Raw genomic sequence first — 23108 nt, forward strand, 5'->3', positions numbered from 1 at the left:
AATAAAAAATTAATTAATGTTTGATAAATTTTTAATTTTTATTTGACGGAGGTATGACATTACAACGAATTCATAAGTTAAGGTGTGACATTGCAATGTTTAAAACATGAGGTATGAGATTGTGTTTAGACCCATAGTTAAAATAGTTTTATGTAATTTACCCTTATCTTTTTTATTTTTTTTTATTTTTTTTATTTTTTGTTTTTTTTTATAGAAGCAATAAATAATTTCATTGATCAAAACAAATACATTCAACAAACGTTACATCGAGGTGCGAAATGGGTATAATTCTCCAGTGACCAAATATCTTGATCTAGAGTAAATCCGCACAAATTCGTTAAGAAGTAAAACTCTTACACAGCTACCATTACACACAACAACTATAAGCTACCAGTATAGATCTGCTACAATTACAGCATACGTAACATATATAGCACCAAAGCCACAAAAGCCATCATAAGAACGAGGCTACAAATGACCCACTGAAGCGATACAACGCATCTTGATATGCAACACAAAATAATAATAAAATAAAAAACTAACTAAATATTACTTTTTTGTCATTTCTTGTTATTCCTCTTGCTTTAAACCCCATTTATAGATATTATTTTTAATTTTTATAATCAACTTGTATCACAAGTTAATCATACTTATCTACCATATGACAGATTCTTTTTTAAAATCAACCTGTCAAAGATTATAGTGTCTTATCTACCTTTTAGTTAGGTTTCATATCTCGCTTATAAATATAATATACATTGATATATTTGTTACTTGAGTTAAGGTATAATCTTTTGCAGATATATTTACGTTAGTATATTAGTTTTTTTTGTTATAAAATATGAATTATATTTTTTGGAGTTGAAAAAAGCACAATATTAGAAGATTTTAGTTGATTTTTAAGATTTTTAAAAATATAAAATGACTATAAAACAAATAAAAACATGTAATTAGATAACTTAACTCGCTCCTAAGAACCATAAGTTTTTGGACCAGCCCAAAAAAAAAAAAATTCAACAATCATCATCATCATCGTATGCAAATCGTGAAGGATCTGCCCAGATTTATCAAAATTGATGCCAGGAAAGAGGCCCAAAAGTTTCTCTCTTTTTTTCTTCCCCATTGCCTTTCGGATTTTTCGTTTTTTCGATTTTGTAGCTTTCAAATTCAAATTTTCAGAAATTTAATTCAATTGTTTTGAATATCTGATTACAAAAATCAAAATTTGATTTTACTGTTATAAGATGATTCAACAGTTCGTTGATTACATCATCGCCGTCACCAAAGAGTGAGATTCTTCCTTCCCTTTTAACAAATCGATTCGAATTCAAATTGTTTCTGAAACAAAACCAAAAACAAAAAAGATTTCGAATTTGGTTTTTTGGAATCGTTTTTGAAATTGGGTTTGATTTTGGTTTCAAATTTGGTTCTAGTCAGGGAAGACGTTCCGTACAAATTGCTGAACAATATCGTGCGATTGCGACCTCGTCGATCTGTTTGTGGGCTTGGTATTGCATGCGGCAGAAGGAGCTAGAAGCCTTAAAGTTGTAAATTTGCAGTCTGCAAATTTGCGAAGCTTCGCGTGCAGCTTGAGGTGTCGCTCCCGGAGTTTGAACGAATCAAAGGTAGGGAAGGGTTGAAGCTTGGAATGAGTTTGTATTCTGAAAAATGTTGGGGGAGTTTGGATGACTGTTGGTTTTGCTTAATTTGTTTTATGTTTAATTTTAAAATTTTCAAAATATTTTAAAATAAAATAGAGAAGTGTTATTGGCACTCCAAAAATCTTATTTTACACTCCTCATAAGTGTATTTTACTTTTTAAATATAGAAAGTTTGGAGCATAGAATGAGAGATTTGGACTGTCAATAAAAATTATTATAAAATAAACATAAAAATTAACTTGAGTTAAATTAAATGACACATGTCAAGTTTGGAAATGAGTGGTGAGCATACCCTAGAGTTTATGGTGGTTTGCAAAAATGCTCCCAAGACTTTTAGGGTGCGTTTGTTGCACCGGACTGTCTCGGACTGGACTAGCTGCAGGGACTAAGTTGGACTGGCTTAGACTAGACTAAGCTGGACTAACTTAGTGAAGCGTTTGGTGCAGTGTCGGACTAAGAAGCAGGATAATGAAAACAGGATTATTCACCATATTTGTGTTTGCTTAGACTAGGATTACATTATTGTTCTATTTTAATAGCTCTAATACATGTGTCCAACGCCCTAAAAATTGGAGGGTTTGGAATTGGAATTGGGGTTGGCATAGGTGTAGCAGCATTGAAATTGAAATGGGAGTAACCATCTTACAAATTACTACAAATATTTGGGCACATTGCCCTGAGTTTAATCTCCTGAATTGTTATTGTAATCAATCCACAACTTGCCCTTAAAAGTTGATTTAATTTGTCTTCTTATCACACATTAAACGTCATTAGCCATCAAATACTTATATCAACATAACTTGATCCAAGGATTTCTTAGTCCGACAAATACATCATTCACTAAATTTTCATCCAGGATATTTTACAAAATGCCAATTAACTATAGTATAGCATTCCAAAGTAAATCTCCATACTTTACAAAATCCTAGTTAACATTAGCCAAAATACGTCATAGTGCAAAGCTAAGTTAGAAGCCATAACCTAAGATTGTACGATTAATAAAATACATCCATGTCTAAGGGCACCACATAATATACTCATCCACTTGCTTTGTCGCTTAAAAGCCTTTGGACGAACACTTTCTTGAGTCCCGAATTGATTGCCCTGAACACTCCCACATTTTGTGGTTTTTCCAAAATAAGAGTCAATGCATCAATTTGATCCATAGGAGAAAGACCCATTGCTTCAAGTTCGTTAGCTATGTCAGTATGATTTGCAGTACCTTGAACTAAAGCTTCAGTTACCATTTGCATCCTCTTCCCACTTTCAACATAAAATTCTTTCAATCCACTAATAATTGCCTCGGTTCCATCACTTGAATTTCCCATAGCTCTTTTCCTCTTTCTTTGGCTATTTTCAGATGGGGTGCTTTGTTGGCTTTGTTGGTTCATTGAAGATACAACATTTTCACCTCCAATATCACTTGCACCAACCTGATCATGACTTTGTTCCTCCACCATTTCAGCAGGGGTTTCGGCTACATTACCCGTACCCCGATCTTTTCCAAATATATATGCAAATCTATCGTACAGTGGAAAAGGTTTGCTTCTCCATCCATCAGCTTCTTTATTTTTCTAAGATTATATGAACATAGCAAAACTAAAATTTAGCATGCATAACAAATATAGCAGCAAGAATATAACTAATGTATAAATAAAATAGGATATGAACCTGCACATAAGAAAGTCATGTGTCATCACTGTCAACTTCAACGCACTTTTTGACATCATTCCATGCAAATCCACTTGTGTTTATCATGTCAAGGACCAAACTATATGTTTTTTTCCATTTCTTCAACTTTGACTCATTATGTGGAGTTGCCTTTATATTTGAATTAGGACATAAAACATTGACAGCTTTCGCTATTTCAATCAAAGTACCTTGTTTGAAAGCACCTGTGTCACATCGTTGCTTCCAAGCAACAAAATCCTCAAGAACGGATAGTAATACTTCTTCCTCAAATGCTTCCCATTTACGCCTTCTTCCTTTTGGCTCTTGAGAAGCATTCAAATTATTGTGGTTATCCATACCTAAACAAAAAATATTTGAATTTACTAAAATACAATACAAAGAATCAATTTGCATAATATCCAATCAATTTGCATAATATCCAATCATTTTAATAATATCCAACATATGCATGATAAAAAGGAAAACTAAAATAAAATCCTATCATTAACACATATAGCTAGTTCGGTTGCTGGTTCCTGATTGCTCCCCACTCATTATACATTTCCTGAGCCATGGCATTCCTCTTTGCAGTCCACTGGTCAGATGTTTCAACACTACCAACATATTCACCTTCTTCTGTATTTTGTCCATCTTCTATTATTGACACATTCTCCATTGGATCTACATACATCTCTTGCCTAATAAGATTGTGTAGTAGGCAACAAGCGGTAATTATTCGACCTTGTGTCCTTATCGGATAGAAAGATGGACTCCTTAGTATCCCCCACCTTCCTTTTAGCAAGCCAAAACAACGTTCAATTACATTCCTTGCCTTAGAATGCTTCATGTTAAAATATTCTTCCTTATTACAAGGTGTTCGTCCTTCCCATTCAGAGAAATGATAAGGTATTCCTCTACAGGGTGCAAGGAATCCTTCACCATTTGTATAACCACCATCTACAAGGTAATAATAACCTAATAAAAAAAAGACCTTATATTAGTATTTTGTAGTTCACAAACAAAACTAGACCTAACTTACAAAGTTGAGACTAACTAAGAATCTTACCCGTTGGTACCTTAAAACCATTAGGCCTAGTAATTGCATCATGTAGCACTCTAGAGTCTGATGCGGAACCCTCCCACCCCGGAAACACATATATGAACTGCATATCTCCTGAACACACACCTAATACATTAGTTGCGACTCGACCCTTTCTAGTTCGGTATCTTGGTTTGTCAATTTCAGGTACATGCACATCAATGTGTGTTCCATCTAATGCTCCCAAGCAATTCTAAAAAAAAAAAATAAGCTTTTGTTAATTTATACAAAGGGAATGAAGAGTTAAAGCTTAGGGAAAATGAAAATAATTATCAACATACCTTAAAACATCGCCACCTAGGATCTATAGAATCAATAGGCACAGGTTGAGGGACTTTTAGTAGGATACCTTGTAATCGCAAAATTCCTTGCAATACACTATTGAAATACCTACTTATAGTCTCTCCCGACCTATAAAATCTACCACCAACACTACGATTCTTAGTATGATGTGCTAGTATTTGTAAAGTCATACACACCTGCTCCTCTACAGAGACCAAACCATCCGTTTTTACCCTCCCATCTTGACGAAGTAAGTCACATAATATGCCAAAAGTCCTTCTATCCATTCTCAATTCGTTGACACATTCAACATCAGTATTCCCTATTATACCATTCAGATAACACAAACTAATCTCTCATCTAACAAGTGAACGGTTAGTCAAGGTGCGTCGTTCAACATGTCTCTGTTTTACCCTTAGCATCAGCAACACAAGAATCGTACAAATGCAAATCGTCTCTAAATGAGACATCTCTAACAATAAGATCAATAAAAGCTTCCTTCGATCCATATCTATCCAAACAAAAAAAAAAAAAAAAAGGAAAAAAATATTAAGGACATTATGCTACTGCACGCTTTCCATCTGGCACAAAGAACAAACCAAATAATATAATCCAGCTATGCTATATCAGCTGATAAAACAACATTACCGCAAATATCAAAAGCAAACTGAAACAAGTACAAAATTTCTAGGTATACTTATACCTAGAAAAACAGAAATCATGGAAAAATAGGTAGGGAAATGACAAGTTGCACTTGAACTAATCAATCGTGCAGTGTTTTAGTTTAAAATACAACTCGGGGTGTAGAGAAGAGGGTTTTAAAAAATATGTTCGAAAAATCTCAATGAGAGGTTCAAACAAAACATGTGAAAGCACAGTTGACAAAGAACAACACAAAGTAAGACTTAACTACGACTATTAGTTTTATCTTTTATCATAGAAGTTGTAGAAATAGATTGCATTTTTTGTCTTTGCGTTTTTAACTCGAACTAAGAGTGTAAAGCGTGTGGTCTGTTGGTGCAGCACTACATGAGCTCGATCCAGTATTTAAAGGGTTCACATTTTCTGAGAAAGTTTCAGGCTTGTTCATCTTCTTGGGTTACAGAAGGCCCATTGTCATTCAGTCTATGTACATTTTCAGGGTATTACATTACATCTTCTCTCGTGTATAACGATTAGTTCTGCAGCTTTTATAAGGTTTATATTGATGAAGACTTGAGGAAGGATCAGTAACTAAAAAATATAGCAGATTCTAAATCTTCGATTAAAAAAACTGAAGGTTCATTTCCTCGACCTACAAAAGCTTTTATATACTCCGACCATGGTTATGAAAATTCAATAACAGATTGAACACAAAAGGATGATAAAGTGAAACACTACCCCATTTTCTCAGCTCAACTCTCAACTGCCAAACCCAGTTTCATGTTTCATCTCACTTACATCTGCTTTTGCAGCAGCAAACTCCTAAAATAGGATTTAATCCAAATAAAACATATTAGTAGTTGTTAGAGTCTGTTAAGATTGTTAGCTATAGCTTAAGACATAAGAAAGCTCGTGAGAGCTATATAAAGCTTATTGTATCTATGTGTAATTCATTCAGATTAATAGTAATCAAAAGCATTGTGTTTGCAGTCTTTCTTCTCTGCTCTTTCTTTTCTCTCAGTTCATTCATTTTCTGGTTCTTCAAGTTCATCTTTATACAACTGTTATCAACAATAACGTTAGTGGCCCTGAGGATTAGAAATGCAGAGCTCTTATCAAGAATCCAATGAGTCTGCGAAATCCAAATTATGGAAGATTGAACACAAGGACCCCTTTCACGTCGATTGAAAAATGATTGTTTTTAGAAAGTTGCTAACTTGTACAGTTTTACTAGATGATTGGTCGATTTACTCATACAACAATTTATCATATTCACTAAACAAATTAATATAGGAGTACTTGTAAGTTGTATACACGAGTTACCTAGCAAAGGCAATTTTATAACAACAAAGTTGATCCTTAAGCCACTTTGATTTCTTAAGCCGATAACCATTTACCAAAAGTAACATAATTTGCATTCAACAGATGAACATTCATATGGAAATCCAAAATTAAAGCGAACAAATCAAAGCATTATAACTACCAAAACACAAAAGCCAATGTACTTCCAAATCCTAACAACATCAAATTGAACACAAAAGGATGATAAAGTGAAACACTACCCCATTTTCTCAGCTCAACTCTCAACTGCCAAACCCAGTTTCATGTTTCATCTCACTTACAGCAGCAATAAACTCCTAAAATAGGATTTAATCCAAATAAAACCAACATATGATTTCTTAAGCCGATAACCATTTACCAAAAGTAACATAATTTGCATTCAACAGATGAACATTCATATGGAAATCCAAAATTAAAGCGAACAAATCAAAGCATTATAACTACCAAAACACAAAAGCCAATGTACTTCCGAATCCTAACAACATCATAATCAACATACCCAACATGCTAAGCAGGCTACTTCTACCAAGGTTGCAGATTGACAATGAATTTTAGTGAAGTTCAGATGCTCTAATCAATCTCAATTTGACCTAAAAATCAAAACCCTAATTTGTTCAAGTGCAGAGGTCTAAGATTCAAAATTTCTCAAACCCAAAACAACAAAATCAAATAAAGCTCAGTAATATCACGATCTGCAAAACAAATGACGAAATAAATCGAAGATTCGAAGTTTACCAGACAACTCGGAGTAGATGAGGGCGAGCAGATGCAGATGAGGGAAGACGTAGAGATGAGGGTGAGGAAGACGCAGAGATGAGGGTGAGGAAGACGACGATGAGCGAGGGCAAGACGACGATGAGGGAAGACGACGATAAGCGAGGGCAAGACGACGATGAGGGAAGACGACGATGAGCGAGGGCAAGGAGGACGAGCAGGAAGTCACTTTCGCGATTTTCTCTGGGCTTACGAGTCCGCCCAATTTCGGGGATCCTGGTTAAGACCTTGTAAGGAGGTGTTTAATCCGAGCGAATCCCACCTAATCTCATTAAACCAAATCCTGCAGCAGACCAAACAAGGGACTATAGTCCAGTCCAATCCAGTCCTCCTTAATCCTATCAAACAAACGGGCCCTTAAGGTGAGAACGATCCTAAAAATGTGTCTATCTTCATTTTTTTTAACAAACGATATTATCAAAAACTAATATAAGGAGATGAGAGAGTGGACTAAGCCTCACAATAATTAGCAATAATGTGGTTATCTTCATATAAGAAAAAAAAATCCAAAATCTCATAGCGGGATTCTATCTTCTCCTCATGGCCTTCGGGTAGCTAACCTTGTATTTGCGAATGATTCCCTTTTGTTTGCTAAGAGCATCTCTAAACGAGATGTTAAAACTGCCACGTAGACATACAACAGTAAAAAATGGCAGCAAACTCTTTCCAAGTGAGCTTTCAATTTCTTACGTGGCACTAAGTCAATTGAAGGCATAGCCTTTTGTTGTCAAATTTGATAACAGATGTCAAATTTATTAAATAATTTTTTACTAGCATCTTCAAAGGAGATGTCAAATTTAGGATGTCAAATAAAATTTAATAGCTTACATGGCAATTTGACATATTGATAAAATATATGTTCCAACCCATATGCCAAAATATTATGTCTTATATTAATTAAAGCAAACATGGATGGTTCTTAAAGATGAAATCAACAGCAAAGAAGTAACATGAGGAGTTTTTGGTTAATAAAAATAATGTCAAAATTGACAAAAAGTGGAAGGACCACAATCCACGTAGATTTAAAACAATTCGGTTGGAGTGAATTTTAATGCTTTTTTAAAATGTTATAATTGTCACATAAGAATTGACATCTTCTTTGAAAATGCTCTAATAGGATAAAAAAATAATATATAATAATATATTATTGTGTTTTCAACTATTTTATTGGTTGTCTCAATCATTAGACCCCGCAAAAAGATAAAAAAAAATATTAAATGACATTACTATTTTACATATTGGATATAGAAAAATATTGTAAAAAATGTAAAATTGCCACATCCATCAAATATCATTTTGATGTTTAAAATTTGACACCTCCTTTGGAGATGCTTTAAAGCTACCATAAAAGGAGCCCATAAGGTTCTTGATATTCTAACTTTGTTTGCAAAAGCTTTGGGTCAACAGGTAAATTTTCACTAATCTTCCTCCATTTTTCAAGCAATACAACAAACCAGACTAGAAATGCTATTGTATATATATTACATATCCAGCATAAAACGATGATTGGCAAGTACTTGGAATTCATAATACTGTGTTTTGGAAATATCATGTTAATGAAAGTGAATTACGCAAGAGTTAAACCAAAACTAGCCGGTTGGAAGGCTAATTCCCTTTCAAAGGCGGGAAGATTAACCCTTATTAATTCCAATTTAACTGGTATGCTTAGTCACGTGATGTCGTGTTTTAAGTGCCTTAACCATCTGAAGGAGATATATGTGAAAACTAGTTTATTTGAGCAACATCTATGCATGCAATTAACAATAAAAAGGCGGAACCAAGCTTGTATGCACTCAAAAATAAAATTTTACCCATGAAATTCAAGGCCCAGTGAGTGTGGTGAACCAAGACTCAACTCAAGAACAAAGTGAGTTGAGAAATATTATACCTTTGTTGATTCCTCTTTGCATAAGGAAAGGCTAATCACCCAAGAGATAGGGTCTTCATTCCTTACTTCTTAGCTCCATGGATTTCTTGGATGAGGATGGTAGAATGGGTTCTCCAAGTTCCCAAAATAGAGAACCTCTAAGTCTCTACACCAAAGAGAGTATTGATGAAGAGATGAGTGACCTAGAGGAAGTAAGATTGCTAGTTAATTTCCTTTAGGGTGGCCAGCCTCTTAGAGAGAAAATGGAGCTTGTGTTCTCATCTTTTCTCCAAAAGAAACCCTAATGATGAAATGTTATAAAGTTCTTTATATAGTCCCTTCAATTAAGTGACAAAAGAACCAAAACCCTTCATCTTATAATGTGGCCAGCCTTAAGGATTCATTGGGCCTTCAAGCCTTTTGTGTTTTCAGGTTGTCATACAGCTTGAGTTAATGGGCTTGACATTCAATGCCACTGGGCCTTAGGACCCAAAACTAACCCGAGATCTATAACGAACTTATTTGTTTGATTAATTAACATATTAATTAATCATAGCCATAAATAATTAAACCATTTAATTATCCTTACTCATCTCCGTTGTTTCTTCAATATCTATCTTACACGGTGTACGATCTATTAGGTTCCTTTAAGCGAGGTAGTGGGCGATTAGAACTCTTCAAATCGATTGTGAATTGAAACATGCTTTCAATTCTCCCCTTAGTGATTATCCACCTTTAGGGCTTCTATAAACCATGAATGACACCTAGCAGTATATCATGGCTACCCAAGCTAATCAGAAGAGGTAAAGAACCTATTCAGTTTAGGATTATAATGCAATACAGTCTTTCTCTAATACAATACTCTTGACCACATTGTTTGGTTTAATAGTTTATTTATGTCTACTATCCAATGTGATTCATTTACTTATATGATTACCTTGAATGTGATTTCAAACGACTTCTTAAATCTCATTCATACTCTGGCTAGAGATTCTTAATTATATCATAGAGTATTCTCCCTCAAACGGTTTGAAGGCTAGAGATCCCTTGTTGCGCATTCACTTGCCTTCATGGCTAAGTGGCTTAACCCCAACTATGTCATGGACACCCTCTGACGGAGTGACTTTGACATAGTCAAAGATCAAGGACCTAACCACAAGACAACTATGATGCCTCAGTTCAAAGGACTATTTTGCATTATCCCAACTATGAGTTCTCATGTGACATGAGTATAAGAACTCATTGTTGATCGCGTTCAATGGACTCATTCTCTATTGAGCACCTACATGCTTGTCTTGGTGTCAGTCGCACCAATGACTCAAGATCAATCACTCTCCCTAAGAGAAAACATAGCACGTACTGATCTTAACAGACTGTCAATACCCAATCGGCAATCCTATGATCAAGAACGTTTAGGATATCTATATGAAAGAGAATGGTCTCATGTATCTAACTTCTTTAAATCACATTCTCCCAATTACATATTCCTTGGACTTATAGTTTAAGCATATAACAATTATATAAGATAGCTTTAAACAATAATCTTTGCCCTTTATATTAAACTAGATTAGTTTAACATGTGAAATGGCCATAAAGTATCATCATATGATTGGCTTTAGGTCACATTTCCAACACCGTCTAACTGAGAAAGTGAACAAGGAACGTAGGTATTTCTTTTAGGGAAGGGATAAAAAGTTAAATTTGATGGGTTTGAGTAAACTTTGTAGACCTAAAGATCAGGGTGGGCTAGGTATTAAAAGAGTAGATCAATTTAATTTGGCTTGCCTTACCAAACTTGGTTGGAAAGTTCTTGAAATGAGAAGAATTGGTGGGTTCAAATTGTCAAACAAAAGTATTTACGAGGAGAGGATTTTTCTAAATTGCAAAATATAGCAAAACCATTCTTTGGCCTGGAATGGAATTTTAAGTAGTGAGGATGTTATTTGCAACGGGATGAGGTGGATTGTGGGTAATGGTAAAGATATTCTTTTATGGACCCAACACTAGATTTTTCCTTACCTTTTTTTCCAGCTGATTCCTAAAAATAGGTGTGAGTATTTAAAGTGGGAGTTAAAAGTAAGTGATTTTGTTTTGGACAATTGTTGGAACAAAGACCTCTTGTCTCAAGTACTGGATAAGGATATTGTAAGTAAGGTATGTTTGATCCCTATTCCAATATGCAACAAGAATGATTACTTTGTATGGGAGCATTCTTCGAATGGGATTTTTCGATCAAATCGGCCACTTGGATTCAAGGGATTAATCAAGAAGTAAATAGGAAGAGTTTGCTCAACAAGATGTGGAATTTGAAGATCCCACCTAAGGTAAAAAATTTTGTTTGGCTATTTATTCAAGAGAAAATACAAACTAGAGTGCGGCTTAGCAGATATACTCAACACACAAATAATAATTGCTCAATTTGTGGTCTTGATGATGAAAGTTAAAATCATTTGTTTCTTAATTGTCACTATGCAATCGATAAAATTATACTTAGAAAAACACTTCAAACTCAATAATTTAGAAAAAAAGAAAGAAGCATATATGAAATTATTGAGTTTGAAGTAGATAGATGATGAGTTTTGTCTCCCATCTATTTGAACTTTTAAAGTGCTTTTATATAACTCGTGAGGTGTTTTTTCTTATTTGCTAACCTTGTCAATTGGGCTACAAAGATAATTATATTTTCAAGTCTTTAATTGATATGTACAAGCAATGAATGAGCACTAAATGAAGCCTAGTGTTGACAAGGACATACTTACATTAATTTCTTGAAGGTTAATGCTAGAGAGCAAATTTTGAAAACCGTGTGATGTGATTATTGATGATTGGACCCAGGACCTCTTTGTTAATTTTAAATAGCATAAACCACAACTGTTAAATTTCTTGATCATTTGACCAAATTTTAAAAATTTATACTCTTATGAAGAGAAATTTATAAAGTTGGAAAGTGAATAAACACCCATAGCATTTCAAACTCATAACCTTCTTATTAATTTTAAACAATTGAAATCACTAGTTCTAGTTAAACATTTTGGATATCTAACCAAATTTTATAAATTTTTACTCTAAAAACATATATGAATTTACCACCCTAATTACTTTGGTGCCCTCAATTTATGGACGGTAGTTCATCCCACACTAGACATAGGCCGGCCTTGGGCCGGTACCCAACCAAAATAGAAAAAAATATACTACTTTAATTTAATATAACATATAAATTTGGAATTATAATAATCGTCGGATTTGGATAAGATTTAATCTTAAGCATTGAATCCAAATCAACCCTCTCTCTTAACCTCACCTCACTCGACTCCCTCACCCTTTCTAACTCTCTGATTCTCTTGATCTCTGTAAGTCTCCTCCTCCCTATTCTCTGTCCATCTTCGAATTCGGCCAATCCACAAACATGACCCACACACACCACACCACACCGTCTTCAATCTCTCTTAATAGTCCTTAGTCATTTGTCAGTCTCGACTCTTGTCTCATAGTCTCCTTCTCTCTCTCTCTCTTGCTCGAGACTCCTCTGTTGATTTGCTCTACACTGCATAAGCATGAAGGTTAGAAACTGGGACCTTCCTTTCTAAATCATTTCATAATTTCATTTGCCAACTTTGGTTTGAATTTGAAAATGGGATTAGGGCTGCTGAAATTGGGGAATACGGTTTTTGTTTTGTATTAAAGAGGGATTGTGAATTTGGAATTAAAGCCTTTTGAAATGAAATTTTGAATTCGAATTGGATTCTGAAATTGGGGATTAGGGTTTCGAAACTAAGGATTAAGGTTCCCAAATCCCAAATCAAATGAAAAAGCCCAACAAATTGGGCATGAATGCCCTCTCCCGATCCGAAAAAAAAAATCGAATTATTACCGGAATCTCGAAATTTTGGTTAGGTTTATGGCTTTAAAATTCCTGTCCTGAAATTTTTCGATTCAGTTTTTGGAATTGATTTCGACTCGGGATCCCGAACTGAATCAGTCTTAACCAACATTTACTATAATTTTTGCTTGTTTTGTTGTCAAAAAATTATATATTTACAATTCAAGTCTTTTGGAACTTAGTTAGAATTTACTTAATACATTTATCTTTTAACGATCAGATGTGATTACATATGATATTTTTTTTTTGTTGCATATTTGACCGTTTAATGATGAATGTTACTAAACGTATATATTGTTGTGGGTTTGTCAATTTTTTGTTTTGTTTTGATTAAAGCGAAACTCCTTTATTTATAATAAATAGCCATAGAAAAAAGGACAACTAATTAAAATTACACATTTTGGGTTGTTCTAATCAAAAGGACAAAATATTTTCAAATATCCTCTTGGGAAACACTAAAACAAGTTTAATAAACTTAAACAAAGATCCACACTCAAATTAAAAAATAAATAAAGAACAATAGTAAGAACAACATGAACACCAAGAACACAACCATAAAAACAATTTCAAGATTGGAACTTTCTTGGTGGGTTTTCAAGCCAAAAACAAAGGTGACAAGGTCTAGGGTTTGAAGCATAAATGTGTGTGTGTCAACAAAAACAAAACACAAACACCTACCCAAACCGCAATATGGCCGAACCTTAGAAAATAAGCCCCAACATTTGTTCAAAATCTCACTCTTCATTCAAGTATCAAATCACTTTTGTAGGCATAACTTTTTCAACTTGAACACATTTCTCAACTCTTGAAACAAATGTAGTACGTATCTAAAATGAAGAAATAATATGTCATACATAGAATTATAACCCATCTGCATAAAATCCCAAAGGACACATCAACGTATAAACCTTTGGCTCATGGTACCATTTGAAAGGAATAACTAGAGATTTAGGTGAGATTTCTAATGACTAGCATACATATACAATTCAAAATTTACATACATAAGCAACAGAAGCGTAATAATCAAAACTATAGTCATGCAAATCTCCTTCAAGAATCATATGTTTAATCTTTGATGCATTATAGGTAATACTGAAGAACAAAGAGAAGAAATAGTTTTAACCTTTGGAATGACATATGAAAATGTATCATCACTTAACACACAGCTGGTTAGCTTTAGTGCAAGTGGGAGATTGTTGGAAATGTGCTTTACAAACATTTCACATATTCAACTATTCTAGTTTAATGTAACTGCAACGATTATTGTTTAAAGCCGTCTCATTAAATGTTATACACTTAAATGATAAGTATGAGGAATATGTAATTAAGAGAATGTAATCTAAAAAATTAGAGTCATGAGACCTTTCTCTTTCATGCACATATCCTACATGTTCTTAATCAGAGGATTGCCAATTGAGCGTTAACAATTCAGATAGATCCGCACATACTATGTCTTATCCTTGTAGAGGGACTAGTCTTGAGTCATTCGTGTGAATGATACCAAAACAAGTATGTAAGTGCTTAGTAGAGAGTGAACCCACTAAACGTGACCAAACAGGAGTTCTCATACTCATGTCATATGAGAACTCACTAGTTGGGATAATGCAAAGTGGTCCTTTAACCTGGGCCATCATAGTTGTCATGTGGTTAGGTTCTTAATCTTTGACTATGTTAAAGGCATTCCATTAGAGGGTGTCCACGACATAGTTGAGGTTAAGCTACTTAATCATGTGGGCATGTGAATGCACAACAAAGGATTTCTAACCTTCAAACCATTGGGGGAAAATACTCTATAATATGATTAAGAATTAAGGCCAGAGTATGAATATGATTTAGGAAGTACTATCCAAATCGCTTTCAAGGTAATGATATAGACAAGAGAATCACATTGGATAATAGACATGAATAAACCATTACCAAACAATTTGATTAAGTAATAATTTAGAGACTGTATTGCATTGTAATCCCAAACTAAATAGGTTCTGCAACCTCTTCTGCTTAGCTTGGGTAGCCATGATATGCTGCTAGGTGTCACCCATGGTTTGTAGAAGCTTTGATGATTAACAATCACTAAGGGAGAATTGAAAGCAAGTTTCAATTCACAATTGATTCGCCCATTGCCTTGCTAACTAGAATGTAATGGATCACACACCGTGTAAGGTAATGATTAAAGAATATAACAGAGTTTAGTGTGAGCAATTAAATAGTTGATTAATATGTTAATTAATCAAACAAATAAGTTCTTTTTAGACCTTGAGTTATTGTTGGGCCTCAAAGCCCAATGAGATTTGAATAGTCAAGCTCATTAACTTAAGTGTGACAACTTAAAACACATTAGGCCTCAAGGCCCAATGAGCTTTGAATAGTCAAGCCCATAACTTAAGTTGTATGACAAACTTAACAGCTAAAACACAAGAAGCCCAAAAACCCAAAGGCTTTAGGGAGGCCAACCATAAGAGAGAAATGGAGAGGGTTTCATATGGGTGAGCCTTTATAACGAACCTTATCACCCTTTCCCTTTCTAAAGGTTTTTTCTATGAGGAAAGATTAGAGAACACCACTCTCTTTTCTCACTCTAGGAGGCCAACCATATGGGAGAAGATAGCTAGTAATCTCCTTCTCCCATATCACTCATCTTCTTCCTCAATAAAGCACTATTATTCTTGTGGGTAATCCAACCCTTAAGTATACATGAGCTTCAAAATTATGAAAGTTTGACCTTAGAATGTTGTGGCCTACATGTTTTGTGTGTGAACTTACCAAAATATAGTGATGCTAAGAAGATGAGTTAAGATATATAATTGTATACTAGATAATATCTTATTTGTTATAACGAATGATGGTTCATTGATTGACGCATAGTTATATATGTTAGTTTTGTTGTACTTACTGGGTTTGTGTAACTCATGATGCTACACCTTTGTCTTTTTTAGGAAACAAATAGATTCAAAGGGATGGGAAGGACTATGAAATAAAATAAGGAAATTGTTGTAGCTTATTTTAATCTGACAAGGGAGAGAAGGGCCACGACAGAGAGATAGAGAAGAGAGAGATGTGTCTGTAGGGTTATGTAGAAGATGTGTTATACCCGTACGCAGTGCCTTTATTTATAGTAATAAAGGAAGGAAGAATCATTCTCCTCAAAGGACGACAAGTCTTAATAAGGAAGAATAACTAGTATCAAATCTAATCTAAGATTTACACAATCACAATTTAATGCAATGGTTACAATACTCCCCCTTGAGTGTGTAAATACTCAAGTAGATTCGACATCATGTAGAGTTGAGGAAGTCAACTCGTCGACACTGATTCTGGGAACACGCTAGTCTCAAAGTAAAGTTGGAACTTGCATATGGAACTAAGTCTCACAAAAAACCCAATGGCTATGGTAAAACCCCAAGTAGGGACAAAACCCATAGTCTAAGGAAAAAAGCATGAGTAATGCAAAGTCAAATGAAATATCGACGGGACGTCATCAGGGATATGATCAACCCAAGGTGGGTGCCTTGTCAAAACCGCATTAGGTAGCAAAAACCCAATGGAAAAAATGCTCCTAATCGTAGGGAAAAAGAGGACATTTAGATCTAGCAAGTATACTTCAAGATACTCCTCTTGAGTTTGACATAATTCCAAAGAGAACTAACAATGTTACAACTTAAAAAGTTTATGCATACCTATTTCTTGAACAAGCTTCTGAAACGTCGCATTCGGTAGTGATTTGATGAAACGGTCCACCAAGTTGTCTTGTGAACATATTTGCGTGACTTTAATATTTTGATGCTTTTGCTGTTGATGTGAGAAGAAGAACTTCGACGCAATGTGCTTAGTGTTGTTTCCTTAATGAACCCTTCTTGAGTTGTTTGATGCATTCTGCATTATCTTCATAGATTGTCGTTGGGAAGTCAACGATGGGGTAAAGATCGCAAGAGCTTAGAATACGGCCACAACTGCTCTCAGCCAGAAGCATTCTTGAGTAGCTTCGTGTAAGGTGAGTATTTTAACATGGTTAGATGAAGTGGCAACTAATGTCTGTTTAGTTAACCTCCAAGATATTGTGGTGCCTCCAACAATAAAGACGTAACCTGTTTGAGAACGGGCCTTGTGCAGGTCAGATAAATAACCATTGTCAACATAACCAACAAGGCGAGAATCGACTCGAGATAGGGTTTGTAGCATCACTCAAGGATCTGTAAGGATAGAACAAAACCATATATGTAGTTCCCTTAAGGCAACGAATAATGTCTTTAACACAAGTCCAGTGTTTGAGTGTTGGTGCATTATTGTATCTTGCTAAAAGATTAACAGCGAAAGAGATGTCGGTGACTTGGGTCTAATGCATTGAGCTAAGTACAATAAATGCTATCTCACTTAGATAAGGAACTTTGGGTTCCAAAATCTCTTCATAATCCTCATTCGGATGGAAAGGATCTCGTTTTGCATCAAGCGATCGAATAATTATATAAGTACTCGAATGCTTCACTTTATCCTTTTTAAAGCAGCGCAACACAACACCTTCTGGGTGTATCAAGTCTTTCCTAGATCTCTCATCTCAAATTCTAACTTCAGGTGTGCAGCAGTTCTCTCAAGCTTTTCTGGAGTTCCAATGAGGTTCATGTAGTTGACATAAACTGCAACAATCGCAAAACCAAAATGTGACTTCTTAATGAACATGCAAGGGCATAGTTCATTGTTCACATATCCCTGACTAGTCAAATACTCACTTAAACGATTATACCATATTCTTCCAGATTGCTTCAAATCGTATAGCGAATGCCTCAGCCAAATTGAAGCGTGTTCTGGGGTTTGGAAATATTTGATCCAGTCAAAGCAAGTTCTTCAGGAACTTTCATATAAATTTTTGTATCAAGATCCTTATAGAGATACGCAGTTACTATGTTCATCAGTTGCATACTCAATTTTTCGAAAACTACCAACTTAATAAAGTAGTGAAAAGTAATCACATCCATAATAGGTAAATAAGTTTTGTCATAGTCAATCCCAGGGCATTGTGAGAAGCCTTGCGCAACAAGACGAGCTTTGTAACGTACAATTTCGTTATTCTCATTACGTTTCCGAATGAAAACCCACTTGTAGCCAACAAGCTTCACATGTGGAAAAGTAGGAACTACACTTCCAAACACCTTACGTTTCGCAAGTGAATCGAGTTTGAGTTGGATTGCTTGTTTCCAATTTGACCAAGTAGTTCTACATCTACATTCATCAACAAAACGAGGTTCAATGTTATCACTCAACATGATCTTAGTAGCTACTGCATATGCTAATACATCGTTGATGATCATCTTAATTTTACACCAAACATCATCCAAGCTAGCATAATGGAGCCAAATCTCACGATTCTCGGAAGTGGATTCGTCTATTCAAGGACGCTTTCGTAATCTAGATTTTCCTCATGAGTAAGATAGAATGAATAGGCAACAATTGAATTCAATGTAGGCTCGACAACATGTGTTGTGGGTTTCCTCTTCTGGGGGTGTGAATCATTTGAATCAAGAGGTTTGCCACATTTTTGTGTAAGGGCAGAGGATTGGCTAGCCGTAGGGCCTCTAAGGGGGAAGTCTGTCATACATTTGGTACATTTATCTTTGCAGGCACATTTGCAGCTGGAATATGTGACCTTGTCACTCGCGCTAGATCTATGAAAGTATCTGGCATGCTCTAAGCTACGCTCTGAATATCTAATATGCGCTGCACATTAGTTTTAGACTAAGCAGTGCGGGGATTTAAATGAGACAAATAAGGAGTCGTCCATGATAATTCGCGTAACTCTTCAGGAACAGTGACGTTCTTATGTCCCCTTAACGATGGGAAGATTGTCTCATAGAAGTGACAATCTGCGAAATGAGCGGTAAAAAGATCGTCTGTCAAAGGTTCTGAGTAACGAATAATTGAAGGAGAATCATATCCGACATAGATTCCCATAATTCGCTGAGGACCCATTTTTGTACGTAAAGACTGCGAAATCTGCACATAGACCACACAACCAAAAACGCACATATGTGATATGTTGGGGTCATATCCGGTAACTAACTGAAGTGCGCTATATGGTTGGGTCGCAACAAGCCTCAAGCAAACCAACATGGTTGCGTGCAATATTACATAGCCCCAAGTAGCGATCGGGAGCTTGGTACGTATGACCAACGATCGAACAATCATTTGTAAGTGCTTAATAAATGCCTCTACCAGGCCATTCTAGGTGTGAACATGAGGTACATGATGTTCAACTTCAACCCCAATCGACATGCAATAATCATCAAAAGTTTTAGATGTGAATTCTCTAGCTTTATCCAATTGAATAGATTTGATCTGATAATCAGGTTGGTGAGCCCTCAGCTTGATAACCTGAGCCAACAGTTTGGAGAATGCAACGTTCCTTGTGGACAACAAGCACAAGTGGGACCAACGTGTGGAAGCGTTAACCAATAACATAAAAAATCTTAATGGTCTACAAAGAGGGTGAATCGGTCCACAAATGTCCCCCCTGAATCCTTTGTAGAAAAGTAGAAGGATTCGAGCAAATCTTGTCATAAGAATGCTTAATAATAAGCTTTCTCATAGAGCAGGTTTAACATGGGATTCCTTAAATCAAACCTAAATTTCGGGTTAGTGGATGCCTGTGTGAAGATTTGAGGATACAACGTATCATTGTTCATCCAGGTTGTCCCAAACCATCATGCCAAAGTGTAATCTCATGTGTGGTCCCTGAGGTAAGGCTGGCCACATAGTAGCTTTCTATAAGGTGTATGGTTGTAGTATACATACCACTCGGGATAGGCCCCATCTTCTCTAGAATACACTTCTGGCCATATTCGTAGGAAGTGATGCATATAAATAATATCCATTCAAAATAATTTAAGTATTTAAGGATGGTAATTAAAAAAACTTAATATCCAAAAATAAATTATCAACAAATAATCCAAATATAAAGGAAAATTTTTCAAAGTTAAACCAAAAAACAAAGGGGGGGTTTCGGCCACTTAGTGGAATTCGGCCCTAGGGGCCTAAAATTCTACTAAAAATAGTTTATGTCTAAGATTCTAATCTTTCAAGGGTAACAGCCCCTTGAAAGTCAGAAACATCCATCTTGGTACTCTCTGCTTCATCCATTTGCATAAAGTTTGATTCAAACTTCTTACAATGAGAATGATATTCAACTACAACCTTCAAGGGAGCACGGCAAACCCGAGACCAATGGTCATTTGAACCACAGCAATAACACATGTCTACATCCATGGTATCAAGTTCTTTGCCTTTATTCTTGAAGTTCGGGGCCTTATGAGCAAAGTTAGAACACTTCTAGGCTCGATTTCCTCCCTTAGATGGGCCTTGGCTCTGTTGACCTTAACGGGTAGCTTCTGGCTGCTTCTACCACGCCTATGTTGGTGTTTTGGGTGTTGGTTAGTGCTATAGTATGCTTCAAGCATAACAGTCACCCCAGTAGGTCGAGCTTGATGATTCTTCATTAACAGCTGATTCTGCTTTTCAGTGAGAAGTAAAACAGAGATCAAATCCAAAAACTTGGTGCACTTATGAGCCCCATATTGTTGCTACATGACAATATTGATGGTAGAGAACGTCGAATAGGTCTTTTCTAGTAGATCCTTTTCAGTTAAGTTCTAATTACAGAACTTGAGAAGTGAACGGACTCAACAAACTTCATAATTATATTCATTCACAGACTTAAAATCTTAGAAGCGTAGATGCTCCCAGTCATTTCTTGCTTCAAGTAAAAAGATGTCCTTTTGGTGATTAAAACGATCAGCCAAAGCAACCCAAAGTGCTCGTAGATCTTCCTCAGCATGGTACTTGGTTTGCAGTGCATCATGAATGTGACTTCAGATGAAGATCATTGTAGTAGCTTTCTTAGCTTCACCAACTGGGTTGTCCATCTCATCTTCAATGGCGGGATGCAAATTCTTTGCGGTGAGGTGGAACTTTATATCTTGGACCCACTTGAGGTAGTTTTTTCCAGAGACTTCTAAAGCGGTGAAGTTGAGTTTGTTCAAATTTGACATGTCCCTATCACAAAATAAATGGACAAGAATGTGGTTAGTGTAATGGAAAAAAATCAATCCATTCACATAGGAGTAGAACATTCAGGTTCTAACAAATATTTATTGGTTTAAAGTTACATGAGAAAAACTTCGGGTTTTCATGGGTGATGTTTTAAGGAAAACTTCAGGTTTTCAAACAAGGGATGTTTCTAGAAACTTTGGGTTTCGAAAAAATTATGAACTTTAGGTTCATATGTTATTGCAGACAAACACAAATATATATAGAAATATGCAACAAGAAAATATGCAAATAGATCTTTGGGGTCCAGAATTGTAATTGAATTAATTATTTGGACTTTGGGCCAAAACTAAAATATAGGAGAAAAATTATAAACCCAAAAAAGGGCCTAAAAATAGGCAATTAAACTCAGGGCCCAAAAATATGGACCGAAGCCCACGGGTGAGCTGAGTAGTTATGACTGTGCAGCCTAGGCCCAAAATCGAGCTGGGTATAAGATGGGTCGAGCCAACAGAAAAGGCTACAAGCATTTCTGGCTGTAGAAGCAGGCCCAAATTGCTGGGCAAGATCCAAGAAGGCTCGTTAAGGGCACAAATGCGCTGTTTCGGAACGCAAGTGATCCTAGGGACGCGATCCAATGTGTCATGGTGCAAGTACACTGAGTCACCAGTTATTGGCCAGGATTAGGTGCGACGCGATGTAGGGAACATCGAGACCCTAATAGGGGCTGGGTTCTACTACGGTACGGGACAGGGCCGAGAGTAGAGGTTAGGGTTGTGCTTGCAGTAGTGAGCCTAGAGAAGAAAAAAAACTTTTTTTTTTTTTTACCATAGTCAAGGTCAGGCCCAATAAATTGGGGTCAGACTTAAACGAAGATATCCTAGCAAAGCTAAGTGTTATTGCCCGGGAAGATGATAGGCGCTGCCATTGTAGGTGGCCAAATCCTGGGTAGGGAAGACTCGGGATACCCTCGTGGGTCGTTAGCAATCATAAAGATGAACGAAGTTAAGGAAATCTCAATGTTTCAACCAAAAACCCTAGAAATTTAAATCGGGATTTCGAAAAATCCAATGAGATTCGAAAGAATCTCAGTCATGTGATGTCTGGGACAAGCTGCAAGCTGTCGGGACAGTGCCCTGTGGGCAAAGATTGGTTGCAGGCCAACCTGTGACAGTGGGGACCCCATGGAAGGTGTCAGGTTTATGGGTTTCGAACCTCGAGCCCGTGGCTCCAGTTTGGTCTCTCAACATGGCGACGCAGCTTCGAGCCATTGCTCGCCGATTGGGTATTTCTGAAACCCTAGATTTTAATTCATTATTTTTTTTTCTTGATTTCCATATTCTAATTCAATTGAATTTCATGCATATTCAACATATAATTCAATGCATGAACATATATATGAAACAATTCATGGCAATATCAATTCACATAATTTGACAATTATGGATATAATGCATACACAATTTATGTAAAATCTAAAATTCGAAAAACGTTAAGTTGGGTCATGCATTATGGTGAATGTTCATGCTATTAGAGTAGCAAAAATATCGAGATAAAAATCGTTGTTTTGGAAGAACCTGATTGTGTGATGATATTGATGAACTGATTTGATGCAAAATACTTTCACGTCAGATTCCTAAGTGTAGCGGTAGGAGCGTGCTAATAACGTGTTGTGGCTTATTTTAATCTGACAAGGGAGATAAGGGGCACGACAGGGAGAGATGTGTTTGTAGGGTTATGTAGATGATGTGTTATTCCCCCTACGCATTGCCTTTATTTATAGTAATAGGGGAGGGAAGAATCCTTCTCCTCCAAGGAACACAAGTCCTAATAGAAAAGAATAACTAATATCAAATATAA

At 35.8% G+C, this 23108-nt stretch overlaps 1 protein-coding gene and 1 pseudogene across 1 annotated transcript; both read right to left on the minus strand.

Annotated features, from left to right (window-relative positions):
- Positions 1–2685: 2685 nt before the first annotated feature.
- On the minus strand, positions 2686–3689 carry LOC137719469 (uncharacterized; annotated as a pseudogene).
- A 160-nt stretch (positions 3690–3849) lies between these two features.
- Positions 3850–22519, minus strand: LOC137719893 (protein ANTAGONIST OF LIKE HETEROCHROMATIN PROTEIN 1-like). Its single transcript, XM_068458886.1, has 7 exons — positions 22414–22519; positions 8031–8091; positions 7432–7686; positions 5362–5380; positions 4713–5066; positions 4399–4624; positions 3850–4307 (listed from the first exon to the last, which is right to left on the minus strand). The coding sequence occupies exons 1-7, from the start codon at positions 22517–22519 to the stop codon at positions 3850–3852; spliced, it is 1479 nt and encodes a 492-aa protein (XP_068314987.1).
- Between the last annotated feature and the right edge of the window lie 589 nt (positions 22520–23108).

Source organism: Pyrus communis, chromosome 16, assembly GCF_963583255.1.
Source record: "Pyrus communis chromosome 16, drPyrComm1.1, whole genome shotgun sequence".
NCBI lineage: Eukaryota > Viridiplantae > Streptophyta > Magnoliopsida > Rosales > Rosaceae > Pyrus > Pyrus communis.